General features: G+C 44.7%; 2 protein-coding genes across 4 annotated transcripts; one reads left to right on the top strand and one right to left on the bottom strand.

Annotated features, from left to right (window-relative positions):
• The first annotated feature begins 63 nt into the window (after positions 1 to 63).
• Positions 64 to 8,543, top strand: CFAP119 (cilia and flagella associated protein 119). The gene is made up of 9 exons (XM_089479765.1): positions 64 to 232; positions 908 to 939; positions 1,101 to 1,166; positions 3,895 to 4,064; positions 5,125 to 5,195; positions 5,338 to 5,454; positions 6,020 to 6,080; positions 6,585 to 6,662; positions 7,352 to 8,543. Exons 1-9 carry the CDS (start codon positions 164 to 166, stop codon positions 7,528 to 7,530), a joined length of 843 nt encoding a protein of 280 aa, XP_089335891.1. The 5' UTR covers positions 64 to 163; the 3' UTR covers positions 7,531 to 8,543.
• Positions 8,544 to 8,611: 68 nt separating this feature from the next.
• Positions 8,612 to 22,013, bottom strand: PHKG2 (phosphorylase kinase catalytic subunit gamma 2). 3 transcript variants are annotated; one of them, XM_089479762.1, is made up of 10 exons: positions 21,954 to 22,013; positions 18,850 to 18,975; positions 18,389 to 18,564; positions 16,785 to 16,839; positions 15,201 to 15,266; positions 14,890 to 15,053; positions 14,485 to 14,575; positions 13,313 to 13,466; positions 12,354 to 12,476; positions 8,612 to 9,516 (listed from the first exon to the last, which is right to left on the bottom strand). In XM_089479762.1, exons 2-10 carry the CDS (start codon positions 18,942 to 18,944, stop codon positions 9,232 to 9,234), a joined length of 1,209 nt encoding a protein of 402 aa, XP_089335888.1. In that variant the 5' UTR covers positions 18,945 to 18,975; positions 21,954 to 22,013; the 3' UTR covers positions 8,612 to 9,231. The 3 variants fall into 3 exon arrangements, with proteins under 3 accessions (XP_089335888.1, XP_089335889.1, XP_089335890.1); XM_089479763.1 differs by lacking the exon at positions 21,954 to 22,013 and adding an exon at positions 21,302 to 21,408; XM_089479764.1 differs by lacking the exon at positions 21,954 to 22,013 and adding an exon at positions 21,186 to 21,197.
• Positions 22,014 to 22,733: the final 720 nt, after the last annotated feature.

Genomic DNA, 22,733 nt, shown 5'->3' with positions numbered 1-22,733 from the left:
ATCCCAGAAAGCGTCTGTGATTGGCTACACCTCTCGCTGTCACCCGCCCCCAAAAGGGAACGTTTGTGATTGGTCGGGGATTTCCCTCGCTCTGCTCCTAAGCGCTGGCTCAACATTCCTGGTTCTGACTGGGGAAGAAGAGGCGGAGGAAGCCCAGGTTGCTATGGCAACGGAGGAGTCCTTCACTCCTCCGCCCCAAAACCTCGCGATGGGGCCGGAATCCCTCCGAAAGGTAAAAAAGGGGCGGAGGGTCAGGAGAAGAGTCCCTAGGTCCCCCAGGGCGACTCTATGGTCAGCCTCTGCCAGGCACTGACCATAGAGTGCAACGGAGGAGCTACAAAGGCCTAGAGAGTGTCCTCTCTGGGAATCTCTAGGGCCTTCAGTGCCACTTTTAGTTAAAGTTGACCATAGAGTTGTGAGGGAGGACCTAGATGTTCCTAGAGCGGACATATTAATGAAACCCGTATCTAATGGAATACGCCAGAATCATGGCCGCCATCGTTGCCTTTTTCTCATCGACGGTTATCAGAATTCCTCTTATGAACGGACCGTTTGTCGCTCAAATAAAAATGTTTTGAGTCAGATTGTATGGTTTTATTCCCAAATAACACAACTGTGGATTTCACACGACGTCAGACAAAACCCGCCATTAAAGTGGCCACAAAGAAGCATCAATGCGCATCCTTTCTCTTCCAGGACTTCAGCGGCAACGCATTTCCGACATCCCTTTATTTGCGCAATTGCGCGTGATGATGACTCTTGCAGTTACTCGCCATTTTCACTTTATTTGTGGGACGCTTTAAATGCGCTTTAATTAGCCCCAGTGTGATAAACTGGAGTGGATTGAAATATCACTACAGCAATTCTGACTCGACAAACATGGCTTAAAATGTCTTTTCTCTTTCAGCCCCAGACCTACAAGGCAAAGATATGTATGTGGTAAGTGACTGTTTGCGCCTTTAGAGGACGTTTTAAATGCCACAACCCACACTAGGACCAGTTCCATATGGGCCCATAACCTGAAGATCGCTGCCGTTTGGTTCCACTTGTGTTAGTAACACACAGCTTCTTCACAACCCCCTTTTCCCCTTGTTCTTCAGGAAATATCTAGACGTTCACAGCATGGATCTCATCAACAAGGCTGAGACCACGGATATCCTGAAAAGGTAATGCCAGTCTTCAAATTAAGAAGCAGCTGATCAATACCTGCATTTAAGCAGAAATGAAAGAGGAGTACGCAGGACTGAACATTAAAGCCAAAACGGTCCATACGTACCTGAGAAGCACACTGTATACAAGAGGGCTGGGGAGTCTTTCACCGCTTTGGAAAGGCCTCTGAGACCGTATTCCAGAGTGAGGGCAGGCTAAGAACATGTGGCTGAGGCACAAAAAGAGTAGGCAAGATCAAACAAAATGGGCTTTAGAATGATTTGGACGTTTGTCTGCAACTATACAAACCACAGCCGAAGCACATCTACTCAGGGCTAAGCCTCCACAGATCAGCTTTATTGGGGCTCAACAGACTGCCCCGAAAAGGTGGGCTGGAGGCACCTGTTTTTGCCCCTAAGGAACGCCGCATAAGCCAAACCACACAGTGTCCCTCCGCACCAAAATGAGCCCACTAAAAGTAGATTCTTTTTGGTGCATGTGGCGGACACAATGAGTGCGCCATTGGTGCACTGTGGCGCATTGATGCAAGCACTGCGATGTGCAGACGCTGCACCGTGCTTACGTCATCATGGCGGCCTCCATGTGGACGAGAGGCACCATGCTGGCGGTGCCTCTTCACGCTAGTGTTCGGAAGTATGCGGTTGCACCATTCTCCTGAACCCTAATTTTGGTCCCAGGCCGCCGCAAAACGGCAGTCTGTTCTAGGTCATTGATATACAAAGCACTTCCCAGTTCTAAGCTTGTTCTATTCAGTCGTTTGAATATCTGGTGTCATTAAGATGCAACCCTATTTAAACTTTAAATGCCTTTAAATATCCTCTAACATCCAGCCTGTGATTGAAGGTAATAGCCAGCTTTCCCAACAGAGTATTGAAGAGAGTCAGAGAGAGAGAGAGGAAGATGTAACAGCAGAGCTTGGGAAAGTTCTTTTAGGGACTACAATTCCCAAGCCCTCCTCACAAGCATCCTGGTCAGAGGAGTCTGGGGCTGCATCTGCACTGCAGAAATAATGCAATTTGACACCACTTAAACTGCCACTGCTCAATGCTGTGGAATTCTGGGATTTGTAGTTTTGTGAGATATTTAACCTTCTTTGTTAGAGAGCTCTGGTGCCACAATAAACTACAGATCCCAGGATTCCATAGCATTGAGCCATGGCAGCTAAACTGGGGTCAAATTGGATTACTTCTGCAGTGCGGGTGCAGCCTGAAAGGCATCGTTACTAAAGTAACCTTCCAAAAGTAGAAGTGGACATCTGGTCTCTTCCAGTTTTGTTCTGGGGATTGAGTGACTCACAGCATTTCACAGGAGCAGAAAATTGACCCCGAGATCTTGCCATCCCTGATGCATAATAAAATTTATGGCTGCTAACTAATATAAACAATAATTCATAAAAGGCAGCTTCAATATAAAGGTTGATTCCCCCCCCCCCCCAAGATTGTTGGGGTTTTTTTTACTGAATCGTTCAGCTGTATCGAGCCACAGGTATAGCAGCTTTGGTGGCCAAAAAAAGCCCACCAGTATCAGAATTTGGGGAAATTCTCTTTTTGGATGACAGCATTTAATCCGCCAGCCATGCTGGTCAAGAGATTTTGGGAACTGTAGTCAAAGAAATAACTTTTGTAAGCTCTGATACAGATACAAGCTGTGTCCAGGAGTTGTAGGTTTGGGATTTTAAAGCCCTTCCCAACATTGGACTAGGGTACCTGAACTCCGTATGTACCAGGTCACACTGAAACTTGACCCAGAGCATTTTCAGCCCTTTAAAAGTTTCCCACTTAGGCCTCTCAAACTCTAAAGCGATGCACTGCTCAACCTTCTGCTAAAACTGAAAGTAGTCATTGGCCACAGTTTGGCTTCAGCAGAATGATATCGTTCTATTCTTTAACATTTTTATCTAATGAAAATAGTGCAGTGGACTACCACTGTGTTTTGAATGAGAAGTGCCACTAAGAATGCAGCAAAATATGAGAAAGCTCACTTTTTGGATGACAACTCTGAGATTTCTTATTAATTTGTACCAGCCCGATACACATTCATAAAGCAAAAACATTGCACTGCAGTAATTCATCACATGACATCTGCTATGCAGACTGGGTGTCTTTATGATCTGTTCAGTATTCAAAGAAACGGTGTTGCAAGGCAACCGTTTTCAACAAGAGAGCTTCAGCACAGAGATCTGTATTCAACTGCTGTACTTTCCACTTTCTCTGCAATGGCTTGGATTAGTATACTGCACCAAAAAACGAGAGTTCCCTGAACCTTCATGGATTTAGTGACTCAAATTTTTGCAGACCCCAGCTTGCTTCATTGGATGTATGAATTGTAGAAGAGGGAGGATATTTGGTTTATCAGATATCTCAAAAGGAAGGTGCACATTAACTTGGGAGCAAGTCCTACCAACACCATTTGTACCCTTATGTCTGAGCACAGTCAAACATCAAGAATCTGGCAATGAATTCAACACCACTTAATGCAGGGATGGAGGATGCATGGCCCTTGAGATATTGTTCAGTGTCAGCTACATCCATCCTCAATTGCATGCCCAGCAATGGGGAATGATGAGTTGTAGACCCACGTCATCTAGAAGGCCACATATTCCCCCATCTCTGCTCATGACCAGATGCTTATATTGTTGCATCAGATGTTGCAAAATACAGGCAGTTAAAGGAAACTGAAGGCAGGATGGCCGCATACATCTATTTTTTTCCCTCTCCTCCACAGCCTCCTTGCTGATCTCCTCAATCTGCAAGATTTTGAATCTAATCCCCGCTCTGCCATCTTACTAGATCTGTACTTTTACACCATCCAGTTCAGCCGGGAGCAGGGTTTTAACCGGGAACAAACCTCAGCCTTCTTCTCAATTGTGAAGGATGTACACGAGGCCTGTATAGGTAAGTCATTTTGGTGCCACAAAGACTTTGGTTTATGGGTTCTACTTCGCTTTCCACAAGAATCCCAAGGTCTTTCTGCTGAAGCTCAAGACAACAGAGCGACCTCACCAAGTTGAGAATAGAATTGCAGAACATGGTACCTCTGAACATAGACTCAGGTATTTATTTTTAGTACTAGCAAGAGTTTGCCTACACAATTTTTCAGTTTATGCCAGTCTCTTGCCTCGTCTCTCTTAACCACGGCAGCCTAGTTTAGGAGGGGGAATGGCTTTTCTGTTTCTGCCATATTGCTGCAGATCACCTGGAGAACATACAGTAGAACATTAGACACTTTCATGCTACACAATTATATAACAGTATGATTTTATTTTAACTGCCATGCTGCATTCTGTAGAATCCTGGGATTTTCAGTTTGGTGACGTACTCAAGTTCTCTGGCTGAAAATTTTAAATACCCCTTGCTAGACTGCCAGCCCCTGGATTCCAGAAGAGAGATCCATAGCAGCTAAAATGGAATCATAGTGCTATGTTGTGTGAAAGGACCCCTGGTCTACCTTCTGCTCATCCATGAGTAAATGGATGTCCATAGAAATGGTGGAGTTTTTGAAAGAGGAAACTGAGGAAAGACTAGGGGAAGAACAGAAGCCTCATTGGAACCATCTTGGACTGTAAAGGTGAGACCAATAACTGTATCAAGAGCAGAATTTGCTGTAGGCTGGTGCAGTACCCCAGACTCCCAAAACATGCAATGGCACTGTCCTCCTGTCATGACCCATCCCATTCTTGTCTCTGCTGCTCATGATGGCTTCTGTATCCCAGCTGCTGTGTCTTCTTTTGACACTATAAAGGGGTAGAACCATAATGAAAATTAATAACAGCTGTGGGAAAAGAAGACAGGAAAGCAGAGGAACAGGCCTTGCATCAGTGTGCCCAAAGTGGCTATCTTGGATGTCAGTTGAGTAGCTGGGCTGTTAGGGATGAACTTGATATAAATACAGGAGAAAAGGGGAATGTTGAACCTAGATCACCTGTTTACTTTTCACCACTTTCTTATCCTATAGAAACACCACTGCCCAATGTGGAGGAATGCTACAACTATTTCACTGAATTGGTTTTCTGCCACTCCATTCGGGTGAGTGTCATATCAGACTGGGCAAGTAACAGGAGCAGAGTCTAGCTAGTAACATTTTCAGCAGCTTCCCCTTCTCAGCAGTGCCTCAAGGTGAGGAAATCTTCCCTCTCCACTTCCTTACCATTTTCTTTTTCTTTCCCAGAGGCCCCCTTTCAGCATCGATCTCTTCAATCAGGACCAACTGGTGCTCATAACAGACTACGTGATCAACACCTACTTCCGTCACTACAAACTTTATAAATACGCTTTTACTCCACAGGTAAAGGAATCCTTCACTTTGCCCCAAGGTATTTGGAATAAAATGAAGAGCTTCTCACAGTATGAGAGAGAAGAGTGTAAAATTTGGGGGGAGGGGGATTGCAGCTTCCTGCATTAGTAACCCTGGACCCCTCCAAACTTGCCAGATCATTCTTTTCCATCCCCCAGAAGTGAATTCCCTCTCCAAGAAGCCACCAGGACTGAACGTTCCCCTTTGAAATAATGAGTCCCCTCCTTTGTTTCGCATTTTAAAAACAACACCTGTTTTTCAAAACCAGAAATGGACCTTTGGCCACATCTGGGTTATCTTTTGGAGATGGGGCTTTGAAGGCTTGTAAATCTACCAGAGGATCTCACAGGGAGAAAAGTATGCCCTGGGGCCACTACACTTGCCCACCACAACATCACCTCCAGGACAGTTTGCCTACTCCACAGAATTTGATTTTTAAGAGAAACAGCCCTACTTCCCTGCAGGAAAAGCTTTGCAACATGGGACGAGAATGTAATAAGCCTGTGAAAGGGTGAAAGCCCTGAGCTGACAGCCTCATATCATGTGTCTTCCCTAGGTCCGGTTGGACATATCGTTTACCTATATTGGGATGCCTGAACCAGAGCCCAAAGATGAAGGTAAGAGGAGTGTCACGATCCCTCTTGCAAGCCATCCCTGTTAACCCAGACAGAATTTTAAAGGAAAGAATTGGCCAAGTTGTCCTTTTAAATGAGGACTTCTCCCAGTGCAAACCAAACACTGACGCAAGAGTCTGAAGCTGTTAAGTGAGCTTTCCCCAACTCTCTGGATGTATACAGTTCCCATCACCTCTATTCTCATCCTCAAATCCTTTTAACTGAAAGTGCCTAAGGAATGAATTAGTGTTATAACTGTGGACCCTTTGCTTCTGTTGGAATCGTAGTGACATCCATTTGAATCGGGTCTTGGAGGACCTTCAAGGTTCAAGTGATGAACCATCACTCCTAATGCTCTCCCCCACTTCACATTTGGCTCAGTGTAACAAAAATGAAGTTATGTAAAGTGATCACATATCATATCAAGAATTGAAGATACGATTACAATTGAAACCCATCTTTTTGCTGCAACTCCTCCAAAAGATTTAATATTATACTTTTTTACAGAAGCCGTGGCTGAGATCACAGAGGCGGGTTTGTCACCTGTGCCGGAGGAACCAGAGGAGACAACTGTGCAAGAAGAAAGTAAGATGGAATGACTCAGTGCAGAGGGCTCTGTGTTTGGTGATGCTGCAGTGGAATAGGTTGAGAATATGAGCAAGGAAATCCTTTCAGATTTGTCAGTCTTGGATGCATGAGAAATTCTCAGGGGAGCCTTTCAGCCTCAGTCAATTCTTCTTTAGGTTGGGGATAATATTCTCCTGTTTTTAGTACCACAAAAACTGTTTTAAAGGCAGTGGAGGGGGGGCTTTAGACTAGCAAATTTTGCATACTTGCACGTGTTTTACAAAACAGTAAAAAAAACAGAATATGGTGAATAACAGTACTACCAATTAAAACAGTTAACAGGGTGTCCAGCATGAAGATAATTACACAATAATAGATGAGGTATTATATATAAAGCCCTATTAAGCAAACTCAAAGGTGGCTATAACTAGGATATTCCTGATTGGTTGTTTCTTGGGGGATCAACTACACAGGAGCCTTTTTGGCCCCGATCGTTTGAAGAGGTTTCAGTCTCCCTGTCCTGGGATCCATATGAGTCTTATAGGATCTTTGTAAAGATCACTAAGCTGATACATGAAGACTGTTTTAACGCACCTTTAAGGGCATTCGTTAAATATAATGATGTATTAGTTATAGGCGGAGGAACTGCAGTTTTTGACAGGGGATGCATGTTGTTCCTGCCTCACTCTGCCTCATCCTTCTTCTAGGTCCCACTGCTGCACTGCGGGAGTACATTTCAACCCAACTCAACCAGGAGCTCTCCCAGCTGCGCCTGTCCATGGAACAGCGTTTAAAGATGACAGAGGAGCAGTTTAATGCCAAGCTGGTCCAACTGGAGAAGAGTTCCGGTACTGGCAAAGGGAGCAGCAAGGGCAAGAAAAAATGAGCTGCGTGGGGAATGAGAGAGTGAGAAAAAATTAGACCAGAACGCTCCCCCTTGTCTTTAGAGGCCCTGCAGAGAGCTTATTAAAGGTTCATCTGTAAAGTCTGTCATGGATCAGACAGGAGGAGAAAGGTTGTGATGTTTAATACTGGGTAGAGCAGGGGTAGGAATCAGCTGATTCTCCAGCTCTTGTGGGACTGCAGCTCCCATCATTCCTTACTTATGTTAGCTACAACGGATGAGAGATACAATCCAACATCATCTGTTGCACTTTGCCTATTCGTGAATTCAAGTATGGGTAGCAGATGGGTGTTTCTCAGGCTTTTAAGAGTGTGGTGATATTTACACAAAGCCACTGCAGAGATACTTGTAAGAAAGTAGGTTTGCTGTGAAATCTTAATAGTTAAGACATTAAAGAGCATCCCAAGTGATTGGTCTAGCTGTTGCTCATTTTCTGTGCCAAGAATCCTGACTATATACCCTTTTCTAAGCCTGTCACATTGCCCCAGGCACTCAAACCGGGACAGCGCATTGCTGGGAAAATACAGTATTCCCACTGCCAGCAGAACTGCTGAATGTGGGGAATACTATTCAGAATGTGGCTATTCAAATCTCCCTCACAACAGAGGAGCGGCAACTTGTGGCCCTTCAAATGCTCATGGGTTGCAATTCCCATCAGCCCAAGCCAGCACAACAATTTGTGAGGAGTGATGGGAGCTGCAGTTCAACAATATCAATATAGTAATATCTGGAAAGCCCCATGTTGCCCACTTCTGCAGGTTTAGTTGGATGGAGTACTCAAGTGAGACTGTGACAGTGGCTTTCTCTAGATTTCTCCTGCAATCCCTGTTTGGAAGACAGATCCTGTCTTCTAGAGCTAAACACTCTGTGCCTGGTACCCAGCATCCGTACACCCCCACTCACCTTCAATTTCCTTCATGTTCTGCTGTATTATCACATACTCAAGTCTTTTAGCCAGAAATTGAAGTAGACATCTATCCCTACATTTCCTTCTGGCAACATCCTCTCCCAACAGAAATGCCACACCCCTGCCTTGGGATGAGAAGGAAGCCCCAGTCAAAGGTCAGATTTGGTCTTGTCCTATTTTTATTCCAATTCTGGCATCATAGAGGGGAGTGGGTAAGGGAATGATACAGCCACAACAATGACATGATCCTACAGAGAAGGGCCAAGCCCAGTTCTCATTACAAATGGAAATTGAGGGAATATTAATAATCTGACCCCAGTCTCACCCACACTGACTGCACATGATGCTTGTTCCGTCAGCAATGATAAAAACATGTACTTGGAGAAGTGAGAACTGGAGAGCTGAAATACAAAAGCTTCAGTTCCTGCACTTCCTTCCCCAAAGTCTACCTAATACTTTCATATAAAACAATGTTGATGCTCTGTATTCCTGCCTACATAGATCTAAGGTCCCTTGGTCTTTCCAGAGATGTTAAGGAGGCCTTGTTCCCATCTGTCAGAAACTAAGGTTCCCAAAGGCCCTGCTTGTTCCCTAGAAAACTGGACCCTTTTGCATGCAAGGGCAAGCACACCTCTCAGGGGAGGGCTCGACGGCTTGCCATTTGGCTGAGAAGAGATAGGGGAGCAGTCCACGGAGCAGCCCCTGCCTCTCCCATTTACAGTAGCTGGCTGCCAGTCCTCCTCTTCGCAGCAGTGCAAAGAGCAGTCATATGCTCCCTAGTTGGGAGCGTCGTCCACAGTGGATGAGGGGCCTTCCTCGCTTTCCGCGCTGAGCAAGACTAGCTGGATGGCCTTTGGGACATTTTCAAAGAGGGCGGCTCGGTTCTGCTGTTCGCCCTTCTTGACCCAGTGCCCATAGATGCGGAAGGCGCATGCATCAATCAACTTGCGTATCCCCTTGAGCGCATAGGGGTCACACAGCAGCAGCTCCTTGGTGACAGGCCGCACTCGTCGGTAGTTGGAGAAGATGCGGATGGAAGCCCGCACAGTCCACCCAATGACCTGCAGAGGGGAAGAGGGTGAAATAACCACAGGGTAGCCAACACCATGGGTACCTTCCCAAGAAGGGAATGACATGGCAGGGAGAGGGTATAGAACATAAGACCGGTCCCACAGCAGCCAAAAGGTCTATCTATTTCAGGAATGAGCACCTTCTGAGGATCCAAGGGGCAGTTCTATCCTGCTCTGAATCTCTGCAGGCTGGGCATTCCCCAATTCAATATAACTCTGGCGGGGTACATACCGCCACTTTGCGCCGCTCTGCCGCCGCCGCCAGTAGGTCCGCGGGGGAGCCGGAGCCTTCACACGGCCCGACTCCCGCGCGGACCGAAAAAGAAGCTCCAAAATGGAGCTTCTTTTTTCGTCGCGTTTGCGACGTAGCGAGGCGCCAGGGGCGCGCTCGCTACGTCACAAGCGGCGCGACACGTCTGGACGCTGTGCGTCCAGTACGTCAAGATGGCGGCGCCCATGTGGAAGGGGCGCCGCCATCTTGTACGTATTCTATACGTACTAGGGTTAGGGGGGTGCGGAAGCACCGCCCCTTCCTAACCCTAGTACGTATAGAAGACGTACTAAATGGCGGTATGTATCCCGCCTCTGTGACTAACATTGTCACTTTCTTCTCCTGCATGATTTTTAACATCTTTCCTTGATGAAGAAGCCAGTGGAGCTATAAAAGCTTGCATGATATATTTTCTGCATTTTGGTTGGCCAATTAAGGCATCACACTTCTGTGGATTTTGGAATTTATTGTACTTTGCTGAATGCCCAACATAGCTATCCCTGAATATCTTCTATCTGTGTGGCAGCCTTAGTTATTTTGATTCTGTTCCAGTCTCCTCTAAGCATCTCTGTCTTACATATTTTTTTTAAAAAAACTTCTAGCTATTTTCTTTAATTTTTTGAAGCCTCGTTCTTCTTTTTTTCCAGCGTCCCTCATAACTGAGTGGTTTTTATGTAGAATCTTACTCCTTCCCAGCTAAAGGGATTGTGCAAACTCATGGAGGATGCTACTGCAACCTCACAACCCAATCTGGATATGCCAGGGATCAAACCTGGGACATTTTCTAGGCAAAGTCCTCTATTGCTTAGCTATGGCCCTCAGATGCAGTTTTTACTGAAGAATTATGTGGCAGCTCAGTTAACTGGGCTATCATTTCAGATCAACAAGGGACAGCTGGGAGTGGAGTCGGTGAAGGGAAGAGACAGAGCCAACCATTAGGCAGAAAACCAAGGAAGAAGTGGACTGATACATTATGCAACAAATTGATATGGAGTAAGCCATATACTGATTTAGAGAACGTGCAAATAAAGAAATTGCCATATATCCGACCTCATATATAAGTTGAGGTCAGGTTTTAGGACCAAAATTATGGATTTTGCCATGACCTGTGGATAAGTTGAGGGTAAAATATACAATATTTTGAGGGTTAGGTTAAAACTGAAAGCTGAAACAATGTTATGTATGTTGGAAGATAATGAAGAATCAAGGTTTGGTAAAATTGTTTTTTATATGTTAACAGCTGCCAGACTAGTATTTGCTAGATATTGGAAAACTGATAAAATAATAGAAATGGATGAATGACGAGTTAAATTAGATGATATGATGGAATCAGATTTATTATCATCTAAATTGAAAAATGAAGACAGCTACAAATGGAGGATAAGCTGGGATAAAGTAATGAGATATATGGAAGAAAAATGGGGGAAGTGGCAAACATAGCATCAAATGTAGATTTACCTACTTGAGGGTTAATAAATTTGGATTTGTTTAGAGTATCTGGAGTAAATTACGGCAGATGAATGCAAAAGTATAGAGTATGTTTTTAGGTTACAAATCCTGGGAGATAGAAGGATATAATCAAGGAGATTTGGGGACTCTATGTATAAGAAATTAGAGAACTGTTTTAAGGGATAACCCTATCAGTTAAAAGCATGTTAAGAATGCTATTATACTAAAGAGGAACAAATACTGTGTATCATACTGTTTACATTTCCAAATGTTTCTTTGGTATATATTATAATTTGATAAAATAATAATTACTGCAATTTAAGTAAAGATTGACACATGGGAGGTAAACTACGAAGACTTCTTTAGGATTACAAGTGTCACAAGGAAAGATGATGTAGAAATAATGTATGGATAGTTCTGGTTATTAGGGGATAGAAAGTATGTTAAAATAAACATAAGAATGAAAATATTAATGTGATGGATAAAGAAGGGATTATGGGGTAATGTAAAAAATGTGGATGTAAGAACATTAGAAGATGTATTATGTAATGAGAAATATAAATTTCAATAAAAACTATAAAAAAAGATGAGCATATGTCACTTTCAAAATGAGTGGAGGGCAAGAAATAAGGAACCTGGGAAGAGTGAAGAAACAAAACCATACGCTGACCACCTCCACAAGAGATGTGAAAAAAATTCAGTTAGAAGAGTGGCTGGCAGAATCTTTGATGCTAAATAATATATGACAGAATGTTAGGATTCTGTAGAGGGAAATGAGAGGCACGGTCATGCTGTCAGCAATGTGGCATGACAGCTCTTTCAGATTTCTCCTCTTTCTATTCCAACAGGTCATTTTAAGAAGGATTTCATTTTAAAAATTGCATGCCTCAATTTGCTTTTCCCCTCCCCTTCTTTCCTCCACTTTCCTTTTTTATTATGTGTCATGACCTTTTTTTTAGACTGCAAGCCTGCCAGCAGGGATTATCTTATTTTATTGGTTGTACAACAAGTCATTCTGGGAGCCTTTGGGGCTAAACTGGGGTGTGGTGGGGGTTAAAAATGTTTTAAATAAACACGCAAAACATGTGGCAGGAAGCCAGAGACTTACTCTGAATTTGTGATAGGGACTGAAGTGCCGGCACTCCTTCCCATAGCGATGGAAGAAAGGGTGCTGCAGAGCCTGCTCAGCTGTCAAGCGTTCTGCCGGATCCACCTGTAGCAGCCGCGAAATCTGCAAGCAGTTATTAGGCCATCAGGAAACATTTAGGGAAAGTCAGAAGCAAAGGCCATACTGTTGGATCACAACACAGAAGGGCAGAGAATTCTGAGCAAAGAGACAACTTAAAAATATATGACATTTACATCCCTGGCTTTCCTCTGAGGAGCTGAGGATGTCAACCATCTTATCATTCCTCTGTCTTTTCTTCTCATAACTATTGTATTGAGGTAGGTTAGGCCAGTGAGCTTTGAGACTGAAATGGAGATCTGAAACCAGGGCACCACAATTCTTGTCACATACTCGGACCAATACAACATACTGGCTTAGCCACAAATCCTTCCACAGAATTTCTCTCACTCTTCCAACTCCCTCTTTTAGCCCACTGTGGAAACTGACTCCTTTGACCCATAACCACCAAGTCCTGGTTTCACAACAGGAACTCTGGGTTTGAAGTGGCCAGTCAGGGTTCAGGAGCACATCCTATATATCTCAGGAGCCAAGTTCACTATCCTATGATCTGCTATCATAGGTCAGCAAGCTCAGGAACCTCTTCGGCCCAATTCCCACTGCCTCCACATACAGACACTCAGTTTTCAAGGCATGAATCCCAAAATCTTCCCCATGTTTGAAAAAGCTCTGAAGTCACATATGACTCTGCCCCTTGCCCCCTCCTGCAGATGCAAAAACCAAGTAAACCCAGTTATGGAAGTATGCTTAATTTACTCAATATACCCACAATGTACAATACACTTGGTTTTCCAAACCCTATTCTTTTCCACTGGAAGACAGGAAATGACATGCAGCCCCCAGGTACATGGCAATGGGCAGAGTTTACAACATAGTCTTACTAGATCCTTGACTGTGTCCGATCGGTCATCCCACTCAGGAGAACCAAACTGATAGCGTCCTTCCATGATCATCCGAAGCATCAGCATCTGCTTGCGGTGCCAGAAAGGAGGAGAGCCGGCCAAGAGTGTGAAAAAGATGACTCCACAGGCCCAACTGCAGGAGAAGAAGGGGGAGACAAAGAGCCTTATCTCTAGTACCCACTCCAGATCCACCATCTGCTACAAACCAGACAAGATGGTTGAAGTATTGGGAATAGCCAGCATCACACAATTGTTCATATTTTCTTAGATTCTCATTAATTTGCTTGGAAAGATGTTTCCAAAGTCACCTCACAAAGACTGCAGAAAAAACAACTCTCAAGCATGTAGCATCTGATGGGGCAAACCTAGCCTACACTAAACTCGGCCTAGGAAGAAGACTGAAAGGATTTCTCAAGTCTTTTGTTTCTAATACATCCTTAGAACCTGCCCATGCCAAGTTCTTCCTCCTTCCTGCAGTATAGTATAAGTCCCAAACATCCCTTCTTAGACTCCAGTTAAAGGGGTGGAGTGCCCAAGACTCCCCTCATCAAAGCATTCTTTACGTGTGTTTTTAACTGATGTTGTGTATTTGTTGGTTTGTTGTTGTTCCCTACCTGGGGAGAGGTATGGGGAGAGGTGGTTAAGAATATTTCATTCACTTAACATATTCTTACATGCTTGGACCTGGGGACAAATTTTGATTAGGGAACGATGATGATGATCATCATCATCATCATCATCCCCCAATCAAAATTTGGCCCTAAATTAAGGCTAGTTAACAAAATACATTTCTCATCCACTGTGGAATACAAGCCTCGATTTCAAAATTCTTTCCCAAACATAATTCTATGCTCAGTACAAAAAAGAGAGGTGTACGAAAACGACTGTGCTATCTCACAGGCAAAAATAACAAAGAGAAAAACAAGGTCAAACAATTGCCCCTGTGCTCTGGTTCCCACACTGGGAAACATTAATCCCTTCAGTTTCTGCTTCCCAATACATTAGCCAACCTCAGCCTTGACACCTGTGGCTAGGGATGATGGGAGTGACTAGTCTAGAGGGTGCTGGGTTAAGGAAGGCTGAAGCATATCATTCCTGCAGTCCCGCATTCCCACTCCCTAAAGGACAGGAACCAGTGTATTGCAACTTACAGGTCCACCTCCTTCCCATATCCAGTGTGAGTTTCATCCATAGAGCATTTTAGGATTTCTGGGGCCAAGTAGCCTGGAGTTCCACACAGCTCTGAGAGAAAGAGGAGTTGACAGAATTAGGAGCAGATAAGCACAAGATGGGGGTGTCTTGTGAATATCAGGGCAGGAGCCAATGTTCAGGCTATGAAATCCCCTTCCCAATGGACTTGCCTACCCCATGGTTTCCAGTGATGCAAAACAGTGCTCAGAGAGAATGTGCCCACCACCAGAGCTCAAAAAAATTACTATTTTGGACTACAACTCCCAAGATCCACATTCAACAGGATCAGTGGGTCTGGCTCTTTCCATCCTCTCTCCACACCCATAGGCACATGCTCTCAGATGGGCCTGTCTCTGCATCCTCACCCCGCAGCTTTTCCCCAGGCTCCAAGTGACAGGAGAAGCCAAAATCCGAGAGCTTGATGTTGAGGTCATTGTCCATCAGGATGTTCTCAGGCTTGAGGTCTCGATGAATGATGTGGTTGGCGTGAAGGTAGCTCACGGCCTCCAAGAGGGCTCGCATGATGCACCTGAAAGCAAAGAGGAAGAGGAGGCGATCCAGCTGCTGCAACCACCATTTTATCAAAGGGTAGCAGAAAGTGGCATGAGAAAGAGGATGGAACATGGCAAAAGGAAATTCTGCCTCTCCAGCCCTTGCAAAGGACACTGTGCCTTACCTGGTCTCTTTCTCACTGAGGGTTACCTTCTCAGTAAGGTAGTCAAAAAGCTCTCCACGTCTCATCCTGCAGAGAGAATAAGCAGTCAGATAAACCTGCATCTATTACAGGCTGGTCAATTCAGTGAGGGCCAGGGGCCATGTTTTCCCCCATTCCCTCCCTAGCACAGGCCACACGCAGTCTACAACAAGCCCAAATATTCGTTTTCCTCTGCAATCCCTTTCAAAATGGTGACAGGAAGGGACATTATATCGCTTCCTGTCACTATTTTGAGAGGAACTGCAGAGAAAAATGAAGATAATTATGGGGTAATAGCAGTATACTGCAGTGCTTATGGAGGAGAGGTGGGCATGTTTTCACATATGGAGGACTTTGATTTGGGAGCAAAAACTGTCTAGTCATACAAATATTTCAAATTAAAAGTTGGAGGACTTTGGGGGACTGATGAGGAGGTTCAGAGGTCAGAAAAGTGGGGCCCAGGAACTGCATGAGGTTTGCAAGGTGCACTATGCTCTGTGCAGATGGCACAGAAGAGAAAAACCTTGCTGTTTCTGCCTGCCTTGCTACGCTTTTGAGGTGAGGGATTCCTCCTGGGCAGAAGTACCAGGAAGCTGGATGGTGCTGGGCTACAAGTGCCAGTTACCCTAACAATCACACCCAGTTGTGGTCCTAAAACATCTAGGGTGCTGTATCATTCCCATCCTTGCTTTAGGGAAAAGACTATGCATGCTCAGTAGCTAGAGGCCAGGATGACCTGGATTCAAATCCTCCCTCCAATGGGGAATCCATTATATGATCCAAAATAAACTGCAGAAATCATCCAGTTTGAGGCCACTTTAACTTCCCTGGCTCAGTGCTAGGGAATCCGTGGCATTTTAGTTTGTTGTGGCACCAGAACTGTCTGTCAGAGAAGACTAAATAGCTCACAAAACTACAATTCCCAGAATTCCCTAGCATTGAGCCAGAGCAGTTAAAGCAGTCTCAAACTGGATTATTTCTCCAGTGTGCTCTGGACCTATGCCTCCTTTGCAGAATTACTTTCCTGCAGGTGCTAATGAAATTGATAAAAAGGATCAATTTATTTAATTGAACAGCCTAAAGGGGGAATTGGACAAATACAACAAGTACATAGGTAAAGTGGGTTGCAAATCAACATCAGTGGGACTCTGTTATCAACCAGAAATCTTACTATGACCTTCTCTAACCTACAGCCATCCAGCTGTGTTGGGCCACAACCCATATCACCATCCACTGGCTTGGGATGATGGGATGTAAAGTTCAATACACCTGGAAGCTACCAAGTTAGAGAAACAGCTGCTTCTCTTTCGAAGGACTGCATCAACACTGGAATTGTGTGGTTTCTCTCCTCCAATCCAAATTCCAGCTCACTATCAGGAGGGATTATTTCATATGGTACATTTCACATTTGACTGATCTCTGTGTCACAAGAACCACAGACCACATTCATTTGTAATAAATCTTGGGCGGGTGCTATAACCATTGTGAAGCCAGTACACTCAGTGGTTAGAAAGGGGGTGGAGAGGGCAGATCAACAACTTCTGCTTTCAGTGGTTTGCTACTTACAAGTCAAATACCAGGAACATGAAGGTGGAGGTCTCATAGGAATCTATAAGGGTAACTGAAGAGGAAAAGGAAAAAGAATGAGATTATGCAGTGGTGCAGTGTCAGGGCCAGCGTTACCAGTAGCAGGATAGCAGCAACTGCCTCAGGTAGCAGATGTTGAGGCACAGTGGTGGCAGACCTTGGCTTTTCCTTCTGAACACACGCAAACACCTTGACTGACTGTTAGCGAATAAAACTGTGTTTGCCACATGGCATGCCCTATATATTCTAAGTCAGCGGCAGGCAAATTGTGGTCCACAGGCCACTTGCAACCTCCTGGCCTGTTTTTGTGGCTCTTGGGCTCTGCAGTAGTCAACAAAAAAGTTGCAAAATTTTTCAAAAATGCCCCCCCCACATACCCTCTAGGGTCTCAGGAAGACCCCAAAACATGGTGAGAATGCCCCATGTCTCCTACCGGGTATTTGGGTCATTTTTAGGGGTGGATGCAGCCTTCCAAGGTCTCCTGGGAGGGGTAATGCAGCCCCCTAGCCTTCCACAGTTGTGCATCCCTGTTCTAACTTAATTTGCTGTCTTCAACTGTGATGGATGACATTACTCCCTTGCCAGTTCTCAAATGCAATCTTGTCCTTCACCTCTGGCAGCAAAATGTTCTTGACCAAGTCGGTACTGTATAATGTTGATCACTCTAGCATGCATAAAGAGAGACAACAGCGCTAGTGCAGCACCTAGTAGCAGACTTCAGTCACTACAAATCAGTATAAGCCTTCACAACCAGACGTGTTGCTGCAAAGAAAAAAGTAGCACTCCTTTGCACGTCAATTTATTTTATTGTTGATAAAATATATATCCCACTAAACTGGCAACAGCCACAAATTACAACTACAATACACCAGCAATGCAATGCAAATTAAAGAAAAAATTCAAGCATTTTTAAAGCACCATAAATACATAGTAGAGAACACATCAATAAAAGCATTAGAACAAGCCAATCATTAAGCCTATTGCAACATTATTTGCAAATAGTTTCCGCTGGACTACATTACCACAGTGACGCAGGACTCAGGGTAACTTGTTATTCCATCACAAACCATAGTATTGATTCAGGGTTTTGTGAGATAAGATCATTCAGGGAAACTTGGGGAAAATGAAAGGGATGTCAACACAGAGGTCTTAGGATGAGTTTTTAGACTATCAAACATGATCTGGTTCAATCCTGAGTTGGGATTAACTGAATGCAGGGGACAGGAGTCCATTATAGAATTATGGAAGCACAATAAAAGCATCAGCTGATGGCTTCCAGGTCAGTGGGAAGTTGAATCTGCTCTGGGTTTAGTATGAGCTTTAAAAGACCTATCAAGGATGTTTACAACCTGTTTTGGGGACATGGTTCAGCACTTTGGAAAGCTCCTTCCAAGTCTCAACTAAAAGACAAAGCAGATTGTCCACTCCATTAACCTGGAAGCCACCAACTATCCCTAAATGTAGAATTACAAATAAAAGATTATAGCAGAAAATATTGAGGATTGGAAGGCTGCGTGAAAATACCAGGACATGCATGGAAATTAGAGAGATGCTGAGAGAGCTCAAAGGAGATCTCCACTTACTGATGAATGGATGGCCAGAGACCTGGCGTAGGATGGCAATCTCTTTGCCTGTTGACGAGCGCACCTCTTCCAGTTGCTGTGGGGTCATACGCTCTGGGGTTACCTCAATGATCTTCACTGCATACTCTTGACCTGTTTGCTTGTGGACGCATCGCCTGACCACACTGCTCACCCCCCTGCAGAAAAATGACAGGGTGTAATGAGACTGGACAAAGAGCCAGGGAACAGAAGACGTTTCTAAAACATTATGGGAGGAAAGAGAGGATCATCCTCTTTCCATATCATTCTTTACACTGGTGGGATCTTCTAGAAATTACTAAGACTCCAGCTGCCACGATTGCTACCACTGACTACACTGCTTAGGGCTGATGGGAGCTTCTGTAAAACAACATCTAGAAGGCTATATGTTGCCCATTGCTGAGTTTTGCAACAATCCCCTCCTAACCATGCCTCACTCTTACCTGCCAATGACATCTTTGGGGTCATACTTTTGGTAGAACTCCTTGGCTCCTGCCCAATCTGGAAGCTCATCGTCAAGACCCACGTCTCGGGTCATCCTAAAGCAGGAGTGGTGGGACGCGATGTGTCTGAAAAGCAAAAGAAGGGAGGGATGGTAGCAGGAGAGAAGCCATCAAAGAGCTGAATATTTCAAGAGGCAGTCACTCAATGACTGACACACACTTTCCCAGGAAAAGACCCTTCCTAGAGGCCAAGGTGACCAGGCAGCGGATGTTACTCCAGCAGCTGGAGAGATAAGAAGGGCAATAAAGATAGGCAGCAAAGGCGATGTGATGCAGAGTGTCACCTGGGCAGGTAGAGACATTCTGGGCCACACGTTGCATTTTCAAGGGAGCTATTGTTGTTGTTAAGTGCCGTCAAGTCAACTTTGACTTATGGCAACCCTATGAATGACCCTGAAGTCATTTTGTCTTCCACTGCTCTGCTCAGGCCTTGCAGACATGGGGCCATGGTTTCCTTTATTAAATCTATCTATCACTAAAGCACTCTTTCTCTTTTCCTACTGTCCTCGACTTCACCAAGCATTATTGTCTTTTCCAGCGAGTCAAGTCTTCTAATGAAGTTGGCAAAATATGACAGCTTCATTTTAGACACTTCTTCTTGGCTTTTAGAGACACTTCTAGGCCTGATATGTTCTAGGACCCATTTATTTATCATTTTAGTGGTCCACGGTATCTACAGAATCTTTCTCCAGCACTACAACTCAAATGAGTTGATTTTCTTCCTATCAGCATTCTTCACTGTCCAGCTTTCCCAACCATACATAGAAATGGAGAATACGAAGGCATGGACTTTCCTTACTTTTGTATTTAACAAAGTATCTTTTAAGGGAGCTATTAAGAGATAAATGTGAAAGACTTCATTGGGAAAAGGAGCCCATTCTATTAACAGAGCACTACACTTGGTGAGATTATGGCAGGGCTGGAATTTAAAAACATAGATATTTGAGCCTTCCTTGACAAGCCCTTGGTGGCATGGTCTTTTCCTTCGGATTAGGAAAGAGAAAACCTTGGCTCTTTAAAATACTTTGGACTACAGTGGGCCCTTAGTATCCACCGGGGTTTGGTTCCAGGACCTCTTGTAGATACCAAATTCTGTGGAAGCTCAAGTCCCATTAAATACAATGGCATAGTAAAATGGTGTCTCTTGCATAAAATGGAAAAATCAAGGTTTGCTTTTTGGAATTTGTATATTTTAAAAATGTTTTCTAGCCACGGATGGTTGAATCCGTGGACAAAGAATCCATATATATGAAGGACCAACTGTACTTAAACATATTTAAGAGTCAGCGGCCACAGTGGTTTGAGTGACAGACTATTGCCAGTGTCCATGCTGGGTGGCGCTGATGGATTTATAGGCTAAAATATCCAAAGGAACAAATGTTCCCTACCTTTGCACTGGATCATCCAACAAATCCAAATCAACAGCTTACAAGGATGCAACGAAATGGGATAGATTTCCATGGACCAGAGGAAATTCAAAGTGGACAAAGAGGATTAGAAAACATGAATTTTATTTATCGGCTGCAACAGCAAGAACCAGGATTTCATGAATGGCCCAAAGACCATTATTCTTTCAAGTAACAGGAATTAAGAGCCATGTGGCATAGTGGTTTGAATGTTGGACTATGACTCTGGAGACCAGGGTTTGGTTTAAGGGTTTGCCTTAGGGTTGCCTTAAATCAGAGACGACTTGAAGGTACACATCATTATCAATAACAACATACATTCAGCCTCCAAGAGAAAGAATTCTTTGTTGCTTCTTCCTTCCAAAAGCTCAGAGATGTTTTAGCGTCACGGAAATCATGTAAAACAAGCTAGGCTTTGTTTTAATACAACTGAGGTGTCTCTCCAGCAAGAGAGCCAATGCGGTGGGTCTGAATCCTTGTTCAGCGATAGAAACCCACTGGTTGCCCCTGGGCAAGTCACACTCTTTCAGCCTCAGAGAAAGGCAACGGCAAACCTCTTCTGAATTACTCCTGCCAAGAACACCCCATGATAGGTTCAGCCGATGTGGGCCACCAAAGGTCAGAAACAAGTTGATGGTACATAACAACACGACAACTCCCTATAGCAAGGCTGCAATCCTATACACAGTTGGGAGTGAATCCCACCAAAATCAGCAACGCTTCCTAGTAAATCCGCGTTTGATTGCACTACATCTCCTGATGTCTACCCAGTACATCACAATGGGCAATTCGGATACTACACAAAAGATTTCAAACCAAGTTGTGACTTCTTTACAAGTCTGTGAAAACGATACAGTGAAATACTCGCACCTCCTGTGTTTTTGTGTTGATACAGATTAAACAATACCCACTCCGACCCAGAAACTTGGGGAGGGCAATCCGCATTCCCCAGCTGTTGTTGAAGTGCAAGGATCATCATTCCTCACCACTAACTAGGCTGGTTACTACTGATGGGAGTCGCAATACAAGATCACCAAGGAGAGCGCTCCTCCTCCGCTCCTGCACAAAATGCACATTAGTAACAATCTTGATAGCAGAAGGAGATGAGGGAAACCTTCTTACGACAGAAATTGGTGCATATCAACATTTCATCGACACCTTATCTCACTGGCTGTATTATTAGTATTATTAGGTAAGAGATCTCACTGGCTGAATAATAATAATAATAATAATAACAACAACAACAACAACAACAACAATAATAATAATAATTGGTTGTTGCTGTTACTATTATTATTATTATTATTATACAGCCAGTGAGATAAACTATTTATGAAAGACAGCCTATTTATTGCCTAGAAGTCTTCAGATCCAGGATCCGAAGAGGCGTCTGACAGCTACTCAGGTCTGAAGGGAAGGCACTCTGCGTAAGCTCAGAGGCACACCGTCCCGTGATTCCGTGGCCATGGCCTACCCTTGACAACAGAGGGGCTGGACTGCCATAAGCCCTGCTTATAAACCCTTCAAGCGCATCAAGTGCCGTCCCATCAATCTGAACCAGTCCCTTTCCTTAGGGATTCCCCAATATGCAACTCAGGCCCTCCCTCCCTCCACGGAGGGACTCCCCGAGATCCTCACCCTTCAGCGCCTTTTCTCCGACTGAGCCAATGACCCCAAAAACAGCCGGCGACTCTCAGTCCCCGCCCCCTCACCTTTCCGATTGGTCCGTACGTCTCTAGCGGTATCGTCGAGTGACAGAAGCCAGGACTAATCAACGTTCGCCATGGTGCGGTGGGTGGAGACTACGCCTATGGAAAGACAAATGGAGCTGGAGGGGGCGGGACGAAGGCGGGATGTCAGCGGCGGCGGCGAATTAGAGTTGAGGTTAAGGAATTAGGGGGCGGGGTTTAAAAAGAGAAGCGGCCCTTGCAATGGAGGCCGAGAAGGAAGGCCTCAAACCAATCAGGAAGAGTTCCAGGGAGGGAAGGGTGGGAAGATATTATTGGCAGGCAAAGGAGCCAATTGGTGGAGCCGCATACTGAGGAAAACAAAGCCCGGGTGAACCAACAGCCAATGGCGAGCGAAGGAGGGCGGGGACTGGCCGGAGGGGTTATTCAGGGTTTCGCAAGATGGAGTTAGAGGTTACGCTGAGGTCGAGGCTTTTATTCAGGGCCTTGGAAACGTCACCGCACAAGACACGCCCCTCCAACCGTCGCCCTGTTTGGCCACGCCCCCTTATTTTCTCCTCACAACAACCCCGCGAGGTAGGACAGGCGGAAGCAGAGACCGAAGCAGAGAGGAGGACCAGGAGCTTGCTGTTTGTTATGAGCTTTCTGTGCTATGGCTGATAGCGACATTTGGTTCTGCCTGCCTTTATTTTGCATGAAGACTGTCAGTTTGCTTTGCACTGAATCATGC

This window comes from Sceloporus occidentalis, unplaced genomic scaffold (genome assembly GCF_023333645.1).
Source record: "Sceloporus occidentalis isolate IW3139 unplaced genomic scaffold, rSceOcc1.0.p SCAF_14, whole genome shotgun sequence".
NCBI classification, from domain to species: Eukaryota; Metazoa; Chordata; class Lepidosauria; order Squamata; family Phrynosomatidae; genus Sceloporus; species Sceloporus occidentalis.
This window is presented reverse-complemented; position numbering and strand designations above follow the sequence as displayed.

Bases quoted from the DNA above. Each gene is read 5' to 3' on its own strand.
- CFAP119 (XM_089479765.1), top strand. From the start codon at position 164: ATGGCAACGGAGGAGTCCTTCACTCCTCCGCCCCAAAACCTCGCGATG. The intron at 4,065-5,124 runs GTAAGTCATTTT...CTTATCCTATAG, and splicing joins TGTACACGAGGCCTGTATAG to AAACACCACTGCCCAATGTG. The intron at 5,196-5,337 runs GTGAGTGTCATA...TTTCTTTCCCAG, and splicing joins TTTTCTGCCACTCCATTCGG to AGGCCCCCTTTCAGCATCGA.
- PHKG2 (XM_089479762.1), bottom strand. From the start codon at position 18,944: ATGACCCGAGACGTGGGTCTTGACGATGAGCTTCCAGATTGGGCAGGA. The intron at 16,840-18,388 runs GTAAGTGGAGAT...TTTCCTCTTCAG, and splicing joins CTCTGGCCATCCATTCATCA to TTACCCTTATAGATTCCTAT. The intron at 14,576-14,889 runs GTGAGGATGCAG...TCTTTCTCTCAG, and splicing joins GCCTGGGGAAAAGCTGCGGG to AGCTGTGTGGAACTCCAGGC.